The sequence below is a fragment of the Pelodiscus sinensis genome, chromosome 4, assembly GCF_052426305.1.
Source record: "Pelodiscus sinensis isolate ZL-2025 chromosome 4, ASM5242630v1, whole genome shotgun sequence".
Taxonomy (NCBI): domain Eukaryota; kingdom Metazoa; phylum Chordata; order Testudines; family Trionychidae; genus Pelodiscus; species Pelodiscus sinensis.
Genome location: NC_143055.1, coordinates 124,801,857 through 124,820,839, shown reverse-complemented (window position 1 = coordinate 124,820,839; position 18,983 = coordinate 124,801,857). Strand labels below are relative to the sequence as shown.

Below are 18,983 nucleotides of genomic sequence, written 5' to 3'. Positions count from 1 at the left end.
ATATCAAAAGCCTAATCCCGAACAAGAGAGTAAAGTCTGGGCAAACAAATCCCTTTTACCGGTGTGAGACTACACAGTGGAGATGAAAGAATGGCTTTTCAACCCACCTATTGTAATGTGAGGGCACAGCTAGAGCTGCTCCGGCTGTCTAATTCTTGGAAGAGAAACTAACAGGTGTGGCAGTTGCTTCCGACCACAGCCCACTCAGTTGTTGAGCCATGTAGGTTCCCTGTAGCACACACCCATTGGGCCTTTCCTGTTTGTGGTTAACATGCTCTGTTCTTTTTGCATTGTTATGTGGAATTCCACTGCAGAATGACAAGTACCACCTAATGTGGAATGCCTGCTACGTGTGGTTTACTAAGAAGGCTCTCCTTCAGTAATAGGTGGTCATTGCTGCCAGGGGGTCTTGCATTCCCAGCCAGGCACTTTTGCCTATAGTAAATGATTATATATTTCCTTTTAAATTGTCTTGAGTCACTAAGGTAACTCTCACTTGACTTATTACTGTGGTTCTTCTTAAAGCAGAGTCAAGTAAATGGCTTATCTGCTGCTTCCCTAAAGCCATATTATAGATGGGTCCACCTTGGGTCCAAGAGAACATAAGAATGGCCATACTGAATCAGACCAAATCTCCATCTAGCCCAGTATCCTGTCTGCCGACAGTGGCCATTACAAGATGCCCCACAGGGAGGAAACATAACAGGTAATCCTCGTGTGATCCCTCTCCTGTCACCCATTTACAGACAAACAGAGTCTAGGGACACCATTCCTACCCATCCTAGCTAATAGCCATTGATGGACCTAACCTCCATGAATCTATCTAGCTCTTTTTTGAACCCTGTTAAAGTCCAAGTCTTCACTGCATCCTCTGGCAAGGAGTTCCACAGGTTGACTGTGCACTGCATGAAGAAAACCTTCCTTTTGTTTGTTTTAAACCTGCTGCCTATTAATTTTATTTGATGACCCCTAGTTCTTATATTGTGGGAATAAGTAAATAACTTTTCCTTATTCATTTATGTACAAAACTACATATACATAATGATTCAAAAGGGATGTACAGAAAAGGCAGGTAGAGTAGACCTACTCTCTATATTGGATAGAATTCTGTTCATTGATTGCAGAACATTTTGGGTACGCACTAACTTTTTCATCACCTCTAGGATTTGTTCTAAAACATTGCATCACAGAAGCCTGTTGATTTATCAAATACTGACAAATACATATTTAATAAGTGACAAACCTTATTAGAATATTCCCATTTCCTTCCTTCTATTAATATCTCTCTTTAATTGACAAAGAGAACATATGCCACAAAAGAGGACAGTGCAGTAATCAGAGTAGATGGATCCCTGTTGAAACAAAAAAAAAAATATTAAAAAGGTGTAACCTTAAGAAGTACCATAATGGACTTCAAATCAGACTAGCATATGGGCTTTCTATGTTGCCCTGGGGTATGTCTACACTACCCCGCTAGTTCGAACTAGCGGGGTAATGTAGGCATACCGCACTTGCAAATGAAGCCCATGATTTGAATTTCCCGGGCTTCATTTGCATAAGCGGGGCTTCGCCATTTTTAAATCCCCGCTCGTTCGAACCCTGTGCCGCGCGGCTGCACGCGGCACGAACTAGGTAGTTCGAACTAGGCTTCCTAGTCCTTTCTCATTCCACGGAGGAGTAACGGTAGTTCGAACTAGGAAGCCTAGGGTTCGAACAAGCGGGGATTTAAAAATGGCGGAGCCCCGCTTATGCAAATGAAGCCCGGGAAATTCAAATCCCGGGCTTCATTTGCAAGTGCGGTATGCCTACATTACCCTCCTAGTTCGAACTAGGAGGGTAGTGTAGACATACCCTTTGAGTAGGATGACAAAACCATTATGGGGCAAAATGCATTTTAAACTTTTTGCTTATGTACTATTTGGCCTAGATGCGTAGAGAGTAATAGGTACCAAACCCTACTGAGTTATCTAATGCAGAACACAATGATACTTTAGCAGATGGACACCAGACTGAGACTGGAAGCTCAACTAGATCAAATAAGTTCATCTCCCCCCGGGTTTGTCTACACTGCACTGTAGCTCGAAATAAGATACACAATTTGCGTTGCTCAATTTTCGTATCTTATTTCAATCTTATTTTGAAATAGTTTATTTCGTAATTTGGTGCTGTCCATGCAGAGCCAAATGTTGAAATAAGCTGCTATTTCGAAACATCACTTACTCCTCTTGGAATGAGGTTTACAGGGACGTTGGAATAGTGAACACAAAATAATGGGCTTGCTGTTAAGATGCGGGATAGCTATTTCGGGATACTCCAGATTTTTCAACTCTTATAGTGAGAGTCTGCTGTCTAGTTAATTTGCATTTAGGATTAGGATGTATTTTCTGATACTCGATCCAACTATTCCCTTTTTAAACTTTATCGTTGTATTAGTCCTCACACGATGCCGTAACATCTTAGCTATTACCTTTCAGATTCTTGCATTTATAGCCCCCACTATTATTAGTTTCTCTGCTCTTCTCTAATTTCCTTCCAATTCCTTCAGGTACTGAAGAAAGAGCAAAGTACAAATATATCCTAGGTGTGGTCTTACTAGAGTCCGATAAAAGATCTATTGCTTTCCTCTTCTGACATAGATCCAGATTAAGAGATCTTAACTCCTATATTTAGGTTCCTAAGGGAAGTGGACAGATTTTAAAGCTGCTGTTGAGCCCTTTAGAAAACCTGGACATTTCATTCAGATGCCTACATAGAAGCTATAATATTTCTGTGTAGAACCTTGGCTTTGGGTTGTTATTACTATATTGCATTTGTGATTGTTTATGTAATTTCTTCACCAATAGCACGCTGAGGTATTTCACTATTACTTCTTTTCATGGCTTTCCACCCACAAAACATATATGGCTGTGTCTAGACTGCATCCCTTTTTCGTAAGAGAGATGCAAATTAGATATATTGCAATTGCTAATGAAGCGGGGATTTAAATCTCCCCTGCTTCATTAGTATAAAAATGGCTGCCACTTTTTTCCGGCTCGGAGCTTTGCCGGAGAAAAGCGCCAGTCTAGATGCAGATCTTTTGGAAAATAAAGCCTTTTCCAAAAGATCCCTTATCCCTCTTAAAATAAGGGATCTTTTGGAAAAGGCTTTATTTTCCGAAAGATCCGCGTCTAGACTGGCGCTTTTCTCTGGCAAAGCTCTGAGCTGGAAAAAAGCGGCAGCCATTTTTATGCTAATGAAGCGGGGGAGATTTAAATCCCTGCTTCCTTAGCAATTGCGATATATCTAATTTGCATCTCTCTTACGAAAAAGGGATGCAGTCTAGACACAGCCATATATGTTTGCAATTATTTCCTACGGACATTAGACTACATTTTATAATTTCATTTTTTGAGTTTTACAGGATCTTTTGAAAAAGCCTTCCCTTTTTGACATAACCGCATCTAGACCGTGGTTTTATTTTCGAAATGGCGCTTTTTTGAAAGAGCGCCATTACGTGATTATGCAAATGAAGTGCAGGAAATTCAAATCCCAGCTTCATTTGCAGTGTCAAAGTGCCTAATTTACATCCCTCTGTCGAAAGAGGGATATAATCTAGACACAGCCTGAGTCTCCAGTTGCCCAATCCTCTGCTAACAGCTATACTACAGTGCCCTGAAATCGTAAGGGGAGACGCCCAGCAGCTATGTTCAGACAGGGAAGAATCACACTGGGTGGAAAGTGGCTAATGAAAATATAGCCAACTGATTTGCATAGATCAACGACATGTTGCTTTAAGGGCTGTTCACGGAGCATGAGCAAAACAAAATATTAGAATGGAACCAACAGGGATACTATATTTTGTCCGGTAGAGAGTTCTCATGGCAACGCTTCCACCACACATGCAGCATTCATCCATGGCACTTGCTACTTGACATCCAAGACAGTAGAAACAGAACATTCCACATAGGCCTGGATAAAAACAGAACAACAAATGAGACTCATTCCGAGTGGTCCCCTTCATTCTTGCAGACAGTTAATTTTTACCACCACTTTTAGAAAACTGGAAGGGAAAAAGGAATGGATCAATGGGCCAGAACTCATGCAATGAAGAGCAAGGTCTTTGAAAAGACTTTTGAAAGAATAGCGATGTCATATGAAGCTATAACCTCAATGGCAGCTCACCTCCCTCCCCTAAAGAAGTAAGGCCATTTCTTAACTGCTAGAAATAATGTGTGTTTACAGCAGGATAACACGTTAGCTGTCTCCGTGCAGATGAGGTATTGTATTTTTTACCATGATGTAAATAAGGGTATGTCTACACTTGCACCCTAGTTCGACCTAGGGATTCAAATGTAGGCATTCAAAATAGTCAGTGAAGCGGGGATTTAAATATCCCGCACTTCATCAGCATGATCTCGCCGGTGCATTACTCTGATCAACAGCTGTTTTGAAACGTGCCAGCAAGATCATGCTAATGAAGTGCAGGATATTTAAAACCCTGCTTCATTGACTATTTTGAATGCCTACATTTGCATCCCTAGTTGCAGCCCCAGATTCTTGCCCACCCTCCATAACAGCTGCAGGGTTGGGCGAGGGGTGCTGGAAGCTGGAGCCTCACCCCCTGGGGTACCTCACTTTAACTTGTGTGGCCAAGGCGACAGCAGAAATTCCCACTGTTGACCGAGCCATTCCTTGCCACTGGGCACTCAGGTTAGCATGTTTGTAGCTCCTAGAGGATGGCAATTCTGTCCTCTAAGGGGAATAACCCTGTGGGTATGTCTACACTACCACCCTAGTTCGAACTAGGGTGGTTAATGTAGGCAACTGAAGTTGAAAATGAAGCCCGGGATTTAAATATCTCGGGCTTCATTTTCATCTTGCCGGGCACCGCCATTTTTAAAGCCCCGGTAGTTCGGACTCCGTGCCCGCGGCTACACGCGGCACGGAGTAGGTAGTTTGAATTAGGCTTTCTAATTCGAACTACCGTTACTTCTCGTTCCACGAGCTGTGGGGGGAGCACTGGAGGCCGTTCCACGAGGAGTAACGGTAGTTCGAATTAGCCTAATTTGAACTACCTAGTCCGTGCCGCATGTAGCCGCGGGCACAGAGTCCGAACTACCGGGGCTTTAAAAATGGCGGCGCCCGGCAAGATGCAAATGAAGCCCGGGATATTTAAATCCTGGGCTTCATTTGCAACTTTGGTTGCCTACATTAACCACTCTAATTCGAACTAGGGTGGTAGTGTAGACATACCCTGTGATCTTTCTTTATCAGTAACATGGAGGCCTGCTGAATTAGCAGGCTGAACTATCAGCTAGTATTGATAGCTTTGGAGCATCCAGGACAGAAGCGCTGAGCACCCTGAAGGGCATTACCAAGGCAATGACATTCTAGCCTTCTACACTTAACACCATGCTTTGGGTGTGAACAGGCGAAGTTGCCATCTAGTGACTGGCTCTCAGAGTGAATATGGAAATACAACCATGAGGCCCTCCTGTAAATAAACATAAAACAGACAAATGGGATTCCCCCCTACACCCAATTTAAAGTCATTCCTACTAAAAGACAGTAGGTATATAATTAATCCAAACATCAATACACTTCAAGCCAAAACAACAATACAGTATATGATTATCCACTTACAGACTCCACAGTCACTGCAACAGTCCATCAACCCAGTCTGCCAGCCATTACTTGGTGCAGTAGCCACAGAAAATTGGGGTTGTACAACGATAACAGGCTGACTGGTGTTCATTTTAGTTTCACAGGATGAGTTCAGAAGTTTAATTTCTGGAAAGAAAACAATAAAAGGAAAGATTTGAAAAAGTCTGTTAGAGACTAGTTATGCCACAAACAGCCAGGGTATCTAATGTCATTGTGGTGATATAATTAGAGGAATATTACTCATCGGTTTGTGAAATGGCACCATGTTTCTCACTGACTTGGAAGCATTGCTGTCCACTGGATAACCAGATAGCTTTGGTGGACACATTAGGCCAAATTGTTCTCCACAGAAATAGACCAGGAACGAATTTGGTCCAGTTTCTTAAGTCCAGGTTCTGAGCAGGTATACATTTCTATTCAAAAGCCCATTTCTCCCTGATTCAAAGACGAGTGCCAGCATTTGGATGGCAACAACATATCTTCTGGCAACACCTAATATTCTCTTGGCCATCTCCTCAGTGAGTCCTGACCTACTCAGACCATATATTCCTTGTGTGAGCCAAGACCATCACAACTTTGTTGTGATGCTCAGCAAACATCAAGAAAGTCCCAAACACAACACAAACTTTCCTCAAGAGTCCTGTATCTGCTTCTCCTTTACCTGGAGAACTCCCTGTTAACACTCACATGGTCGCTTGCTCACTGCTTTATAAAGCCCTAGACTGCCTGAAAGTCCCTCCCGCTACCAAGCCTCAGCCAATCAGCAGAGGCTTCTAGAATTCAAACTTTAATTAGAAGCCAACAGTTTCAGGTGATCAGAGACGGTGTGGGGCCCCTACTGGATGAAGGAGGTAACCTAGTGACAGATGATGTGGGGAAAGCTGAAGTACTCAATGCTTTCTTTGCCTCTGTCTTCACAGACAAGGTGGGCTTCCGGACTAATGGGCTAAGTTACGTAAGATGGGATGAAGATGGACAGCCCTTGGTGGGTAAAGAACAGGTTAGAAAGTATTTAGAAAAGCTAAACATACACAAATCCATGGGTCCGGACTTAATGCATCCAAGGATACTGAGGGAGTTGGCAAATTGAGGAGCCTTTGGCCATTATCTTTGAAAAGTCATGGAGATTGGGAGAAATCCCGGATGATTGGAAAAAGGCAAATGTAGTGCCCATCTTCAAAAAAGGGAAGAAGGACGATCCAGGGAACTAGAGGCCGGTCAGTCTTATCTTGGTTCCTGGAAAAATCATGAAAGGGTTCCTTAAGGAATCCATTTTGAGGCACTTGGAAGAGAGGAAAGTGATTAGGAATAGTCAGCATGGATTCACAAAGGGAAAATTGTGCCTGACCAATCTGATCAACTTCTGTGATGAGGTAACTGGCTCTGTGGACATGGGAAAGTCAGTGGATTTGATATACCTCGACTTTAGCAAGGTTTTTGATACGGTCTCCCACAATATTCTTGCCAGCAAATTAAGGGAATGTGGATTGGATAAATGGATGGTAAGATGGATAGAAAGATGGCTAGAAGGCCGGGCCCAGTGGGTAGTGATCAATGGCTTGATGTCAGATTGGCGGTCAGTTTCTAGTGGAGTGCCCCAAGGTTCAGTTCTAGGACCCTTTTTGTTCAATATCTTTATTGATGACCTGGATGAGGGGATGGATTGCACCCTCAGCAAGTTTGTGGATGACACTAAGCTAGGGGGAGAGGTAGATACGCTCGAGGGCAGAGATAGGGTCCAGAGTGATTTAGACAAATTGGAGGATTGGTCTACAATAAATCACCAGGGACAAGTGCAGAGTCCTGCACTTGGGACGGAAGAATCCCAAGCATTGTTATAGGCTGGGGACCAACCAGTTAAGTAGTAGTTCTGCAGAAAAGGACCTGTGGGTTACAGTGGATGAGAAGCTGGATATGAGTCTACAGTGTGCCCTTGTAGCCAAGCAGGCTAATGGCATATTAGGTTGCATTAAGAGGAGCATTGCCAGCAGATCCAGAGATATCATTATCCCCCTTTATTCGGCTCTGGTGAGGCCACATCTGGAGTCTTGTGTCTACTTCTGGGCCCCCCACTACAAAAAGGATGTGGACAGGAGTGGCCAGAGGCTGGCTGCATCATCTAGCGCCCCAGGCGGAATGCGCTATCGACGTCCCCACCTGCAGGGACATCAATGGACTGATGTCATCATCAGGCGCCCTGGGCGGCGGCGCCCTAGGTGGCGGCCGAGTCCACCTATAGCCACGGGCCGCCCCTGGATGTGGACGCATTGGAGAGGGTCCAGTGGAGGGCAACGAAAATGATTAGGGGGCTGGAGCACATGACCTACGAGGAGAGGCTGAGGCAGTTGGGTCCGTTTAGTCCGCAGAAGCGAAGAGTGAGGGGGGATTTGATAGCAGCCTTCAACTTCCTGAAGGGAGGTTCCAAAGAGGATGGAGAGAGGCTGTTCTCAGTAGTGACAGATGGCAGAAGAAGGAGCAATGGTCTCAAGTTGCAGTGAGGGAGGTCTAGGTTGGATATTAGGAAAAACTATTTCACTAGGAGAGTGGTGAAGCACTGGAATGGGTTACCTAGGGAAGTCTCCATACCAAGAGATTTTTAAGTCTTGGCTTGACAAAGCCCTGGCCGGGTTGATTTAGTTGGGATTGGTCCTGCCTAGAGCAGGGGGCTGGACTCGATGACCTTCTGAGGTCTTTTCCAGCTCTATGGTTCTATGAACACAAATACTATGGAGGTTATTGCAGAAATGGAACTCTCTCTCTTCCTGCTGTTCACAAAGAGATGGATTAGCCCTCAAATGAAGATTTCCCTGCTGCAGCTAACAACAATCTGCGATGTCGCTCAGGCCTGGTCTACACTACACCAGACAGGTGGGCTTACAGAACACTCTCCACCTACACAAAATGCATAGCTGGATTCAACTTAACTTAAGCTGCGCTGCCACAACAGTTACAGGGTAGGGTTGCCAGGTGTCTGGGTATTTAACTGGACAGTCTGGTTTTTGGGCCCTCTGTCCAGTAAAAAAATTCAGAAAATACCAGACATTGCACATGTCCGGTATTTTCTGGTTTTCCAGCTGGGCGTCCGATTGAAGTCTGGCGGGGGCGGGGGGAGTGGCTGGGAGGCGGGGCACGATCGGTGCTGGGCGCCTCTGATTGCATCTAACTTAGGAGTGACACCTTGGGGAGGAGGAGAAATCCTGTCTGTGCTCCTGAGCGCTGTTCATGCACATTGTGGAGCCGTAGCCGGACTCCTCGTGCTTTGCCTGGACCGTGTGCGGGACAGGCAGCGCCCTGGGATCTCCATGCGCTCAGGTCAGTCCCGCTCCCTGCTGGCCAATTCCCCCCCCCCACACTTTCCCTGTGCTGAGCAGTCCCACTCCCCCTGATCCCCTCCCAGCCAGCCCTGCTTCCTGCCGGCCGGTTCTCCTCCTCCCGATCTCCCACAGCCAGCCCTACTTCCCCCGACCTCCCCCCCCCCAACCAGCCCTGCTTCCTGCTGGCCGCCCCCCACCCCAATCTCCCCTGGCCCACTCTCCCTGTGCTGAGCAGCCCCACTCCCCCTGATCCACTCCCAGCCAGCCCTGCTTCCTGCCGGCCGGTTCTCCTCCTCCCGATCTCCCACAGCCAGCCCCAATTCCCCTGCCCCCGCCCTCAACCAGCCCTGCTTCCTGCTGACCACCCCCCACCCCAATCTCCCCTGGCCAGCCCCGCTGCCCTCTCCTCTCCCCGCCAGCCCTGCTTCCCATCGCCCCCCTTCTTCCTGGCCAGCCCTGCTCCCCTCCCAGCTGGTCCTTTCCCCTTCCACAGGCGAGGAGTTCCACAGGTTGACTGTGCGTTGTGAGAGAAAAATGTTTCCTTTAGTTTGTTTTAAACCTGGTGCCTCTTAATTTCATTTGGTGAGCCCTAGTTCTTGTATTAAGAGAAGGAGCATTCTTATGTATTTTCTCTACACCAATCATGATTTTGTAGACCTCTATCATATTCCCCCCTTAGCTGTCTCTTTTGCAAGCTAAAAAGTCCCAATCTTATTAATCTCTTCTCATATGGCAGCCGTTCCATCCCCTAATTATTTTTGTTGCCCTTTACTGAACCTTTTCCAATTCTAATACATCTTTTTTGAGATGAGGAGACGTCTTCTGCAAACCAATCCACTTTTCAAGCTTTAGCCTTTTGCAGTCTAATTAAAATACATTGGTAATTGGAACATACAGGTCCAAAAGTCAAGGAACGCCAGCATCAAATAATAATAGCATTGGGAGGAAGGTACATTTAAATTACTCTGCTTTTATTTTTTCCTTGTTCCACATGTGGCAGCACCTTCAGTTCTCTAAAGGAAGGACTTTGCCATTATTTGCATAACTGTAATTTGCTTGGCAAACCCCTTGTCTCCTGATAACATGATTCCTGCTGTTGAATCAACATCATCATCTGGTGTCCTACCCTCTATCCAAGATATATGGAATTACTTTCAGATAATGGAATACCTTATTTCCATAAAGTTTTGTAAGAGACGTATCTTACTGAAAACATACCATGATGAAAAATGCGATATGAGAACAGGGCAATAAACAGTTCCGATGTTCAAGGTTAATTTTTAGTAAAGAGCAGATATATGACAGTCAAACCTTTATGTAAATAATTGCCTTTTTGTATGTTGTATGATTCATTGTTATCGGGGATATTGAACTGTAAATAAAAAACTCATTCCTGATTGCCTTGCTAATCTGCAAGTGCTAAAGGTTAAAAGCAAGACTCTTTGTTTCCTGTTTCTAAAATACATTCTTATCAAGCTGCAAAAATAAAACCTTTAGTAGCTCTCACTTTCTTGCTGATAATTGAACAATAGGTGTTTGAAGAATAAAAGGGCCTCTAGTCTGATTATGGTTAATATTGCTTCCTGCAGATCCAAACCACCATAGACAGCTTCCACTCAAAACACTGTGGGAAAAATTCTGCTTGATGGTTACACATGTTAATTGATTGCATGGTTGAAAATAATTAAAGAAACAAACACACACCATAAACATAAAATCAGGCCTTTGTTACACTGACTCTTACAAGATGTGTACAGTACTGCATATACAGTTTCTATGTCACTTAAACCATTCACATGCCTTCTCCACTCTTCACTAAGGTTACATCTACACTGCAGTGCTATTACCACAGGTATCCCAAAATAGCTATTCCATGACTTTTGAGCGCATTCATTATTTCAAAGTATAATAGGCTCGCTATTTCAACATCCCTGTAAACTTCATTCCACAAGGAGTAAGGGACGTTTTGGAATAGTGATTTATTTCAAAATAAGTGCTGTGTAAACAGTGCAAAATTTTGAAATAAGCTATTTCAAAATTAACTCGAAATAATTTGTGTAGCTCAAATTGCGTAGCTTATTTTGAACTCCGGGTGCAGTGTAGATGCACTCTAGGAGATGTTGCCATCATTAATACTGTACACATCTTGGTGACTGAACAAGATTGTGGGTGAAGAGATCTTTGCATCTTTCCAGAGGACAGAAAATCAGTGAAAGGAGGGTAGAACATGCTGAAAACAGCAAGCAACATATTGCCTTCTGTTAAAACATGGATAATATCAAAGCAAATAGGATAGAAAGTACCTCGAATATTTCTGAAAAATGTTTTACAACCTAATACCATTAGTAAGATGTATTTTGTCTTTATTGGTCATTTTGAAACACAGGCAGTCAAATTTAAATTGCAGCAAAGTTCATTTTTCAGTAAAATCAGCCTCCAGCTTCTTAAGAACGATCAACTTCAATACATTTATGCAGGCTGAACAGCAGCAGGCAAAAAATATAAACAAAAATGACACTCCGCTAGCCACCTTGGGTGCATAATTTTGTCAAATACCCATTAGAAAGATTTATAACATATTTTATTTTGCTTTAACTGATTTGTTGAGCAGAAAACAAAACATTCTAACTTTTTACTAACTCCCCTTCCCAGAAATAACCAACTATGTACTTGACAGATCTTAATATACTGAGCTTTGCCAAACTCAAAGAAATATACACAATACCACTTACAGAGCAGTCTCGGAGAGAGAAGAGCGTGTCGTTTTCCTGGTTGAGTTTCAGCCAAGCCCCTTTTATACATATTCCGCACATGGCACAATTTCCAGTGTGTAAACTGATCATGTGATTTCCAGGAATGGTCCTTGCTAATCAAGCAGTTTGATTACTAGTTTATCTGTAAGATAGTTTTCAAGAACGGTCAGCTGTTTTTCCAACATGAAACTATATACGTCACATCTAGCTATACATTTTAGAAAAGTGCATCACTCTGTCCGTCTGTCCAACTGTGAGTCTGTTTGTTCAAGTACTCCTCCTAAAGGGTAAGAGCTAGGGGCATCAAATTTGGTATGCAGCTGCCTCTTATCCTAACTTAAAGCAAGGTCAGAGTTTGGATGTGCCAAGACAACAGGGTGTGCCAGGAATGGGACTATTTTCCATCACATGGAGAGGGCAGGATACAGAGAAGAGGGGCGCGATATGAATGTGGCTACTTGGGGCAGCAATCCCGCAGAAGAGAGCTATCCTGCTGAGTGCGCAGTGGGGGCAACCATACCGCCAAGGGAGTGGCCAGCAGGGCTGGGCTTCCGCCATCTTGCCTGCCACCAGACCAGGTAAGTAAACCCCCTCCCCCACACCCTTTTCCCCTGGCCCATGGCTACAGCATTGGGGGAAGGTGGTGTTTTGAAGAAAATGGGGGGATGGCTATGGCTGAGGCATTTTTTAGGTATAGGGGTGGTGGGCCAGTGCAAAGTATCCCTGAGCCACAGAGCTCTCCCATTTTTGTCAAAGTTCCCCTTAAATCATCCCCTCTTCTCACCTAACTATGGCTTTTAATTTCCCTCCAGTCCCTCTAAATTAGGGCTATAGCCATCAGAATGCCTCCATTTTTCATAGTGGGGGTATGTCTACACTACCCTCCTAGTTCGAACTAGGAGGGTAATGTAGGCATACCACACTTGCAAATGAAGCCCGGGATTTGAATTTCCCGGGCTTCATTTGCATAAGCGGGGAGCCGCCATTTTTAAATCCCCGCTGCTTCGAACCCCGTGCAGCGCGGCTACACGGGGCTCGAACTAGGTAGTTCGGACTAGGTTCCTATTCCGAACTACCGTTACTCCTCGTGAAATGAGGTATACCGGTAGTTCGGAATAGGCACCCTAGTGCGAACTACCTAGTTCGAGCCCCGTGTAGCCACGCTGCACGGGGTTCGAAGCAGCGGGGATTTAAAAATGGTGGCTCCCCGATTATGCAAATGAAGCCCGGGAAATTCAAATCCCGGGCTTCATTTGCAAGTGCGGTATGCCTACATTACCCTCCTAGTTCGAACTAGCGGGGTAGTGTAGACATACCCTTACTTAGGTCTGTCATCTACTACCCTGTATTATTTAGCACTTTATTTATTTATATACCACATTCTTTAAAGTAGCACATGTAAAAGTGTTATAAAAGAACTGGAAAATTAATTCTTCAAGTCCCCTTCCCTGCAATGATCAAACAAACAAACAAGTGCACACAGCATAGTTGTTGCTTCGCAGGTACTGCTACAGAACATATCCAAGTGTGTAATCCTCCTAATGCTTTTGTTAATATTAGTTATTTATTATTTCTGAGCTCCTCCTGAAAATTTATTAGAAAGGCCAAACAATGGGGTGTAGAATCAAAGAATCATAGAACACTAGAACTGGAAGGGACCTTGAGAGGTCATCAAGTCCAGTCCCCTGACCTCACGGTAGAACCAAGCAGGAACTAGATCATCTGTCTAATCTGCTCTTAAATATCCTCAGTGATGGAGATTCCATAACCTCCCTATGCAATTATCCTAGTTCTTTACCACCCTAGCGGATAGGAAGTTTTCCCCAATGTCCAACCTAAACCTCCATTGCTGCAATTTAAGCCCACTGCTTCTTATCTTATAGTCTGATTAGGAGCTAAACCATAAAGAATAGACATGAAGTTTCAGCCTCTGATCAGGGAAGAGTATTAAAGAGTCTCTCTCTTGGCCAGCACGCAGGCTGAGCTGACTAATAGTCATCTAGCCAGGCCCTGGGTTCCAGGCCAGACAATCAAAGAGTTTAGGAGCTCAGCTACAAGGCTGTGTCTAGACTATATGGCTCTGTCGACAAAGCCATGTAAATTAGTTTATTCGGCATAGTCAAAGAAGCAGGGATTTAAATAATCCTCGCTTCATTAAAATAAACATGGCCGCCATGCTGTCCCGATGATCAGCTGATCCGGCACAGCGTGGCAGTCTAGATGCAGCACGGTCGACAAAGGCTTCCTTTTTCGACAGAACCGCATCTAGACTGCCGCGCTGTGCCGGATCAGCTGCTCATCAGCACAGCGCAGTGGCCATGTTTATTTTAATGAAGCGGGGATTATTTAAATCCCCACTTCTTTGACTACACCGAATAAACTAATTTATATGGCTCCGTCGACCATACCACAGCTGAGCAAATAGTCAGCCCAGGACCTGGGTCAGGGTGGGGCAGCAAAGAGTTCAGTGGCTCAGGCCTGTATTCCAGCGGAGCAGACAATAGTTGGCCTCCTGGCTTTGGTAAGGGGTTGACGAATGTAAGCTTCTTGCCTCAGAGAGGGAGCAGACCCATGGATTGGGTGGCAACAGGGACTCAGGCCCACCCATTGCACTGCGTCCCAGCCCAGACAGGGACTAGTTCCTATCTCCTTCTCGGGGCATAACTGGCTCTGCTGTGGGTGCATACTGGTTGATGGGGCTTCCAACTCCCCCATGCTTAGATTGATGAAGGGCCCTGACAGTCCGGGCCAGTCCTCAGTTCTTCCAGATCTGCAGCAGTCTCCAAGCTTGGGAGCTCACAGGAGATATCTGGCCTCTCCAGTGGCTGTGGTACAATTGAGTTTCTAGGCCCACCTTTTGTACTTCTTCTCCTGCCCACTGACTTCTGGAGAGATGAGGGGCTTCTCCCCAACTCTGGCTACTCCATCTCACTACAGGGCCAAAAATAGTTGTTAATGCGAAATACTTACCTCTAGGCATGTTAGATACATTAAGTCTTAAGAATATTTCGTTTCTGTCTATTGCCTCTCAAATCCAAAAAATATAAGTTTCCATACTACTCCATTGCTGTTGTAATTTTTTTTGTTAAATCCAAGTTTAATCATTTTAATAAATTTACATTCTAACTGTATCTTAAATTCTGAAACCTTACAGTGTAACTTTAAAAGGGCATTTTTGTTGAAACAGATGTAAAATGTGAAAGACTCTTTTACATAGCGGCTACGTCTAAACTGGCATGATCTTGCGCAAAAACTCTTTAGCGCAAGAGTTCTTGTGTTAAAGTAGTTGTGCATGAAAGCGTCTACACTGGCATGTGCGTTTGAGCAAGAGATGTGCTTTTGCGCAAAAGCATCCATGCCAGTGTAGACGCTCTCTTGCGCAAGAAAGCTCCGATGGTCATTTTAACCATTGGGCTTTCTTGCGCAAGAAATTCATGTTGCCTATCTACACTGGCCTCTTGTGCAAGAAGAGTTGCGCAAGAGGGCTTATTCCTGAGCGGGAGCGTCATAGTTCTTGCGCAAGAAGCCCTGATTTCATACAGTAGAACGTCAGTTTACTTGTGCAAGAATACTCGGCCAGTGTAGACAGGCAGGAAGTTTTTGCGTAAGAGTGGCCGCTTTGGCACAAGATCACGCCAGTGTAGACACAGCCAGAGTGTTTTAACAAGGCTTGTGTTCTGTCCTGCATGGATGTATTATCCGTTAGATTTCTTTAGGTTCGACTGTGTGTGCATTTGTGTTAATACTGAAAACAAAAACAAACACAAAGTTTGGAGCTTTGGTCTGACCCAGTGTGGCCATTCTTATGTTGGCACTGGGGTCCCTTATGATTGTGCCCGGTATCATGTCACCTTTGAAGCACTGTAAACCCAGTACTGTCTACAACCTGTAAGTCATTAGCTTCATCAGTTAGCATAACTAGCATAAGGCTTGAGGCCTATGAACTTTGAACAGAAACTTTGACCTAATAAACAGCCCAGCTGAAAACCTCAAGTGTTGGGGAGTTAAATTTAGAGTGTTTCGGTAGAATATCTGACCACACAAACATAGTTCCAACCACAAGAGTGTCATGGCAATGAACTGACTGTACCTACCAGGTACTTGGGTGATCTTCACAGATTCCTAACCACAAGAGGGCCATGGCAACAGATTGACTTAGATGACAATAAGTTCAGATCACTGAGGGCATGTCTACACTACAGGATAAGGTTGAATGAAAGGCATAGCTGAAGTCGAAGTACCTTAACTCGACTTTTGGCGCTGTCCGCACTGCAGGAAGTTGAAGGGAGAACACTCTCCCTTCAACTTCCCTTACTCCCAATGGAAGCAGGACTAATTGCATTGACTGGAGCGCCCCTCTAAATTCGAATTAGCGTGTCTTCACTAGACTTGCTAATTTAAACCCCAGAAGATCGACAGCAGCAGATTTGATCTTCTCTGTAGTGTAGACATACCCTGATATACTAGGACGGGCATAAGGTTATCACAGTGGGGGATGGGGAGGGAAATTAGTACATGCTTGAAACAGAGAGCAACTGCTATAAGAGATCATTTAAATCGAGCATTTTAGAAAGTTATGCCCAGCTTTCTGTTGCAATTCAGTGTATTTATTTCAACAAGTATTGTAAAAGTATAATGCAGCAGTTATTGTTCCTAAAAAAATACATGTGTATTATCCGGACTTTAAGGAAATTGGACTCTAGGGATTGTAGAATGGTACACGCAGGTATGTTGTTTTGAGAGAAAAAAGGTGGGACTGAGACGTTAGAGGGGTTGATTGCTCAGCAGCTGAAGTGTGGTTATTGAACTCCAGGCTAATCAGAACACTGAGATTGACAACAAAAGTAGTTTATAATTGAACAGTCAAGAGACACAGGCCCATGCTGGGCTTCTGGGGGCTCTTGTTTAAAATGGCAAATTTTAAAAATGTGCTATCTTCAGAGGTGGGAGGCTCAAATATACAAATATCACTTGTCACCGCACACTTGCTAGCTAAGGAAAAATAGCTATCAAGCTAGTTGTCATTCTGGAAACACCCAACATGGGAAAGGAAGCCAGAAACGTATAATCTTTCTGTTTTCCACAGGAAGCATCCAAGCCTCTAACAAGTAAAATGTAGCAGCCTTGTTGAGCACAGTTATAGTACTCATTCACCACAAGAAAATAGTATCTCTTGCAAAACCCCTTTCCCTGAGCAACACGAGCCAGGAGATTACAATGGGTCCTGGCATGGGGCGGGGGCACTTATGGTGGCGGGAGATGGAGTGATAGGGCAGCCTTCTCTGCTTCACTCTGCCATCCATTTCCCAGCCTGCTATTCTCAGCTTCACCGCTATGGCATCAAGAGGAGCACCTTGGGACCGGGACCAGAATGGGGGCCAGCTTAAGTCAGGGTGTTCTGCTTTCTGCTGCCATAGTGAAGCAGAACTCAGCAGGCTGGGAGATGGGTGGCGCGACAAAGCAGAGAAGGCTCTCGGGTCACTCCGGCTTCTGCTGCTGCAGTGAGTGTGTGGGGGCCTGATCCCTGCTGTCACCCCATTCCAGACGCCCTCAGGTAATCTCCCAGGCCACCTTGAGCCCCATGGGTCCATTCCATAGAGCAACTGAGGCAGCTCCCGGGGCCACCCAAAGCACAGGTCCTGCAGTGGCCACCCCAAATCCCCCTATGGACAGGACTGCTCTGAATGGTTTGTTGGGATTACTTGTTTGGGGGGTTTATATATGTTTTGTCATGTGCCTAGGTTACTTTTTTAATGCTTTGGGGGAGTTTATGTTGCAACAACAATGTTTCTGCGCGCTGAAAGAAGCGTGAATAAAATTATAATAGCAAAACATTTTTCTTTGTGATCCCATGGTACATCAATATTATAATTCAGGCTTAGCCATCCGAGGAGTGGCCCTGTGAGACACCAGGGGCGATTCAGTCTTTGCAAAAGTCCATTGTAAATATAAGCATATTTGTCGAAGAACAATTTAATTATAACTAAGGCTCTGTAGAATTTTGAGTTGGAATTTGTGAGGCAACGTGTCCAGCTGTTTGGCAGAACCTAGAAGGAAATTCAGACATTCATTGTGCAAACCATTGTGATATTAATATAGGATTAAATAGCTCTATTACAGCTACAACGTTTAGCAACTTAATACACTTGAACCTCTTTAATCTGGCAACCCTGGGAAACAGGGTTTACTGGAATAAAAAGTGTGTTGGGCCAGGGAGGAAGTGAGAAGAATGTGAGTAGGGTCTGCATCTCCCACTGCTCCGAGGCACCACCCCTCTCTGTTATGGGAGTGGCTGGGAAAAGCCTTGGGCAGAACACATCGCTGCGCTTCCATTCCCCCGGCGGGGAGAGATGGGGAGTGGTAGCGTCTGTATCACGGGTGTTCTCAAAATAGGGGCGTCCAGAGTACAGAGCTTATAGTGCCATGGTCACCAACCCATTGATCGCGCTCGACTTGTTGATCAGGTGCCATGTCTAGTTGGTTGTGAGGTGACCCCGTCCCCTGTCATTTCCCTCACCCCAAGAAGGAGCCTGCGCTGGTGCTACCTCCTGAGAAAATGGAGGTAGCACCGGCTTCCTGTGGTGTGGGGCAGGGGGAAGTCCTACAGCTGTACGCCGGAGCCAATGTCTGAAGAAGCGTGTGCGCTGCTTCCCACCTCCCCAAACAGCTGGCGTGTTTCCTGAAAAGCTGTCCCTGTCCCCTCCCCTCGCTCAGGTCCCCACAAGTACCCTGCCCCTATTGCCCAGATCCCCATGAATATCCAGCCCCCTGCCTCCCTAGCCAGAACCCCACGAGTACCCTGCCCCCCTGCCCAGACCACCACAAGTATCCAGCCCCCTGCTCAAGGCCCCACTAGCAACCTGCCCCCTATCCCAGGCCCCACCAACACCCTGCCTCCTGCCCAAACCCCCACCAGAAGTCTGCCCCCTGGCCAGACTCCCACCTGCCCAGGGCCCCACCAGCACCATGCCCCCCGGCCAGATTCCCACCTACACCCTGCTCAGGACCCCACCAGCAACCTGCCACCTGCCCCAATCCCCACCTGCACTCTGCCATGGCCCCCAACCACACTCTGCCTCCTGCCCCAGCCCCCAACCCCCTGGCCAGACTCCCACCTGCACTCTGCCCAGGCCCCCACCAACACCCTGCCCCCTTCCCAGAGCCCCACCAGCTCCCTATTCCTGCCCCTTGGCCAGACCCCATCCAGCACCCTGCCCAGACACCACCAGCACCCTGCCTCTGCCTCTGCCCCCTCCCTCCTGGCCAGAAACCT

General features: G+C 45.6%; 1 protein-coding gene across 1 annotated transcript; it reads right to left on the bottom strand.

Annotated features, from left to right (window-relative positions):
* Window positions 1–1,247: 1,247 nt before the first annotated feature.
* On the bottom strand, window positions 1,248–5,763 carry LOC102445520 (placenta-specific gene 8 protein). Its single transcript, XM_006110891.5, has 3 exons — window positions 5,623–5,763; window positions 3,824–3,948; window positions 1,248–1,352 (listed from the first exon to the last, which is right to left on the bottom strand). Exons 1-3 carry the CDS (start codon window positions 5,732–5,734, stop codon window positions 1,248–1,250), a joined length of 342 nt encoding a protein of 113 aa, XP_006110953.1. The 5' UTR covers window positions 5,735–5,763.
* Window positions 5,764–18,983: the final 13,220 nt, after the last annotated feature.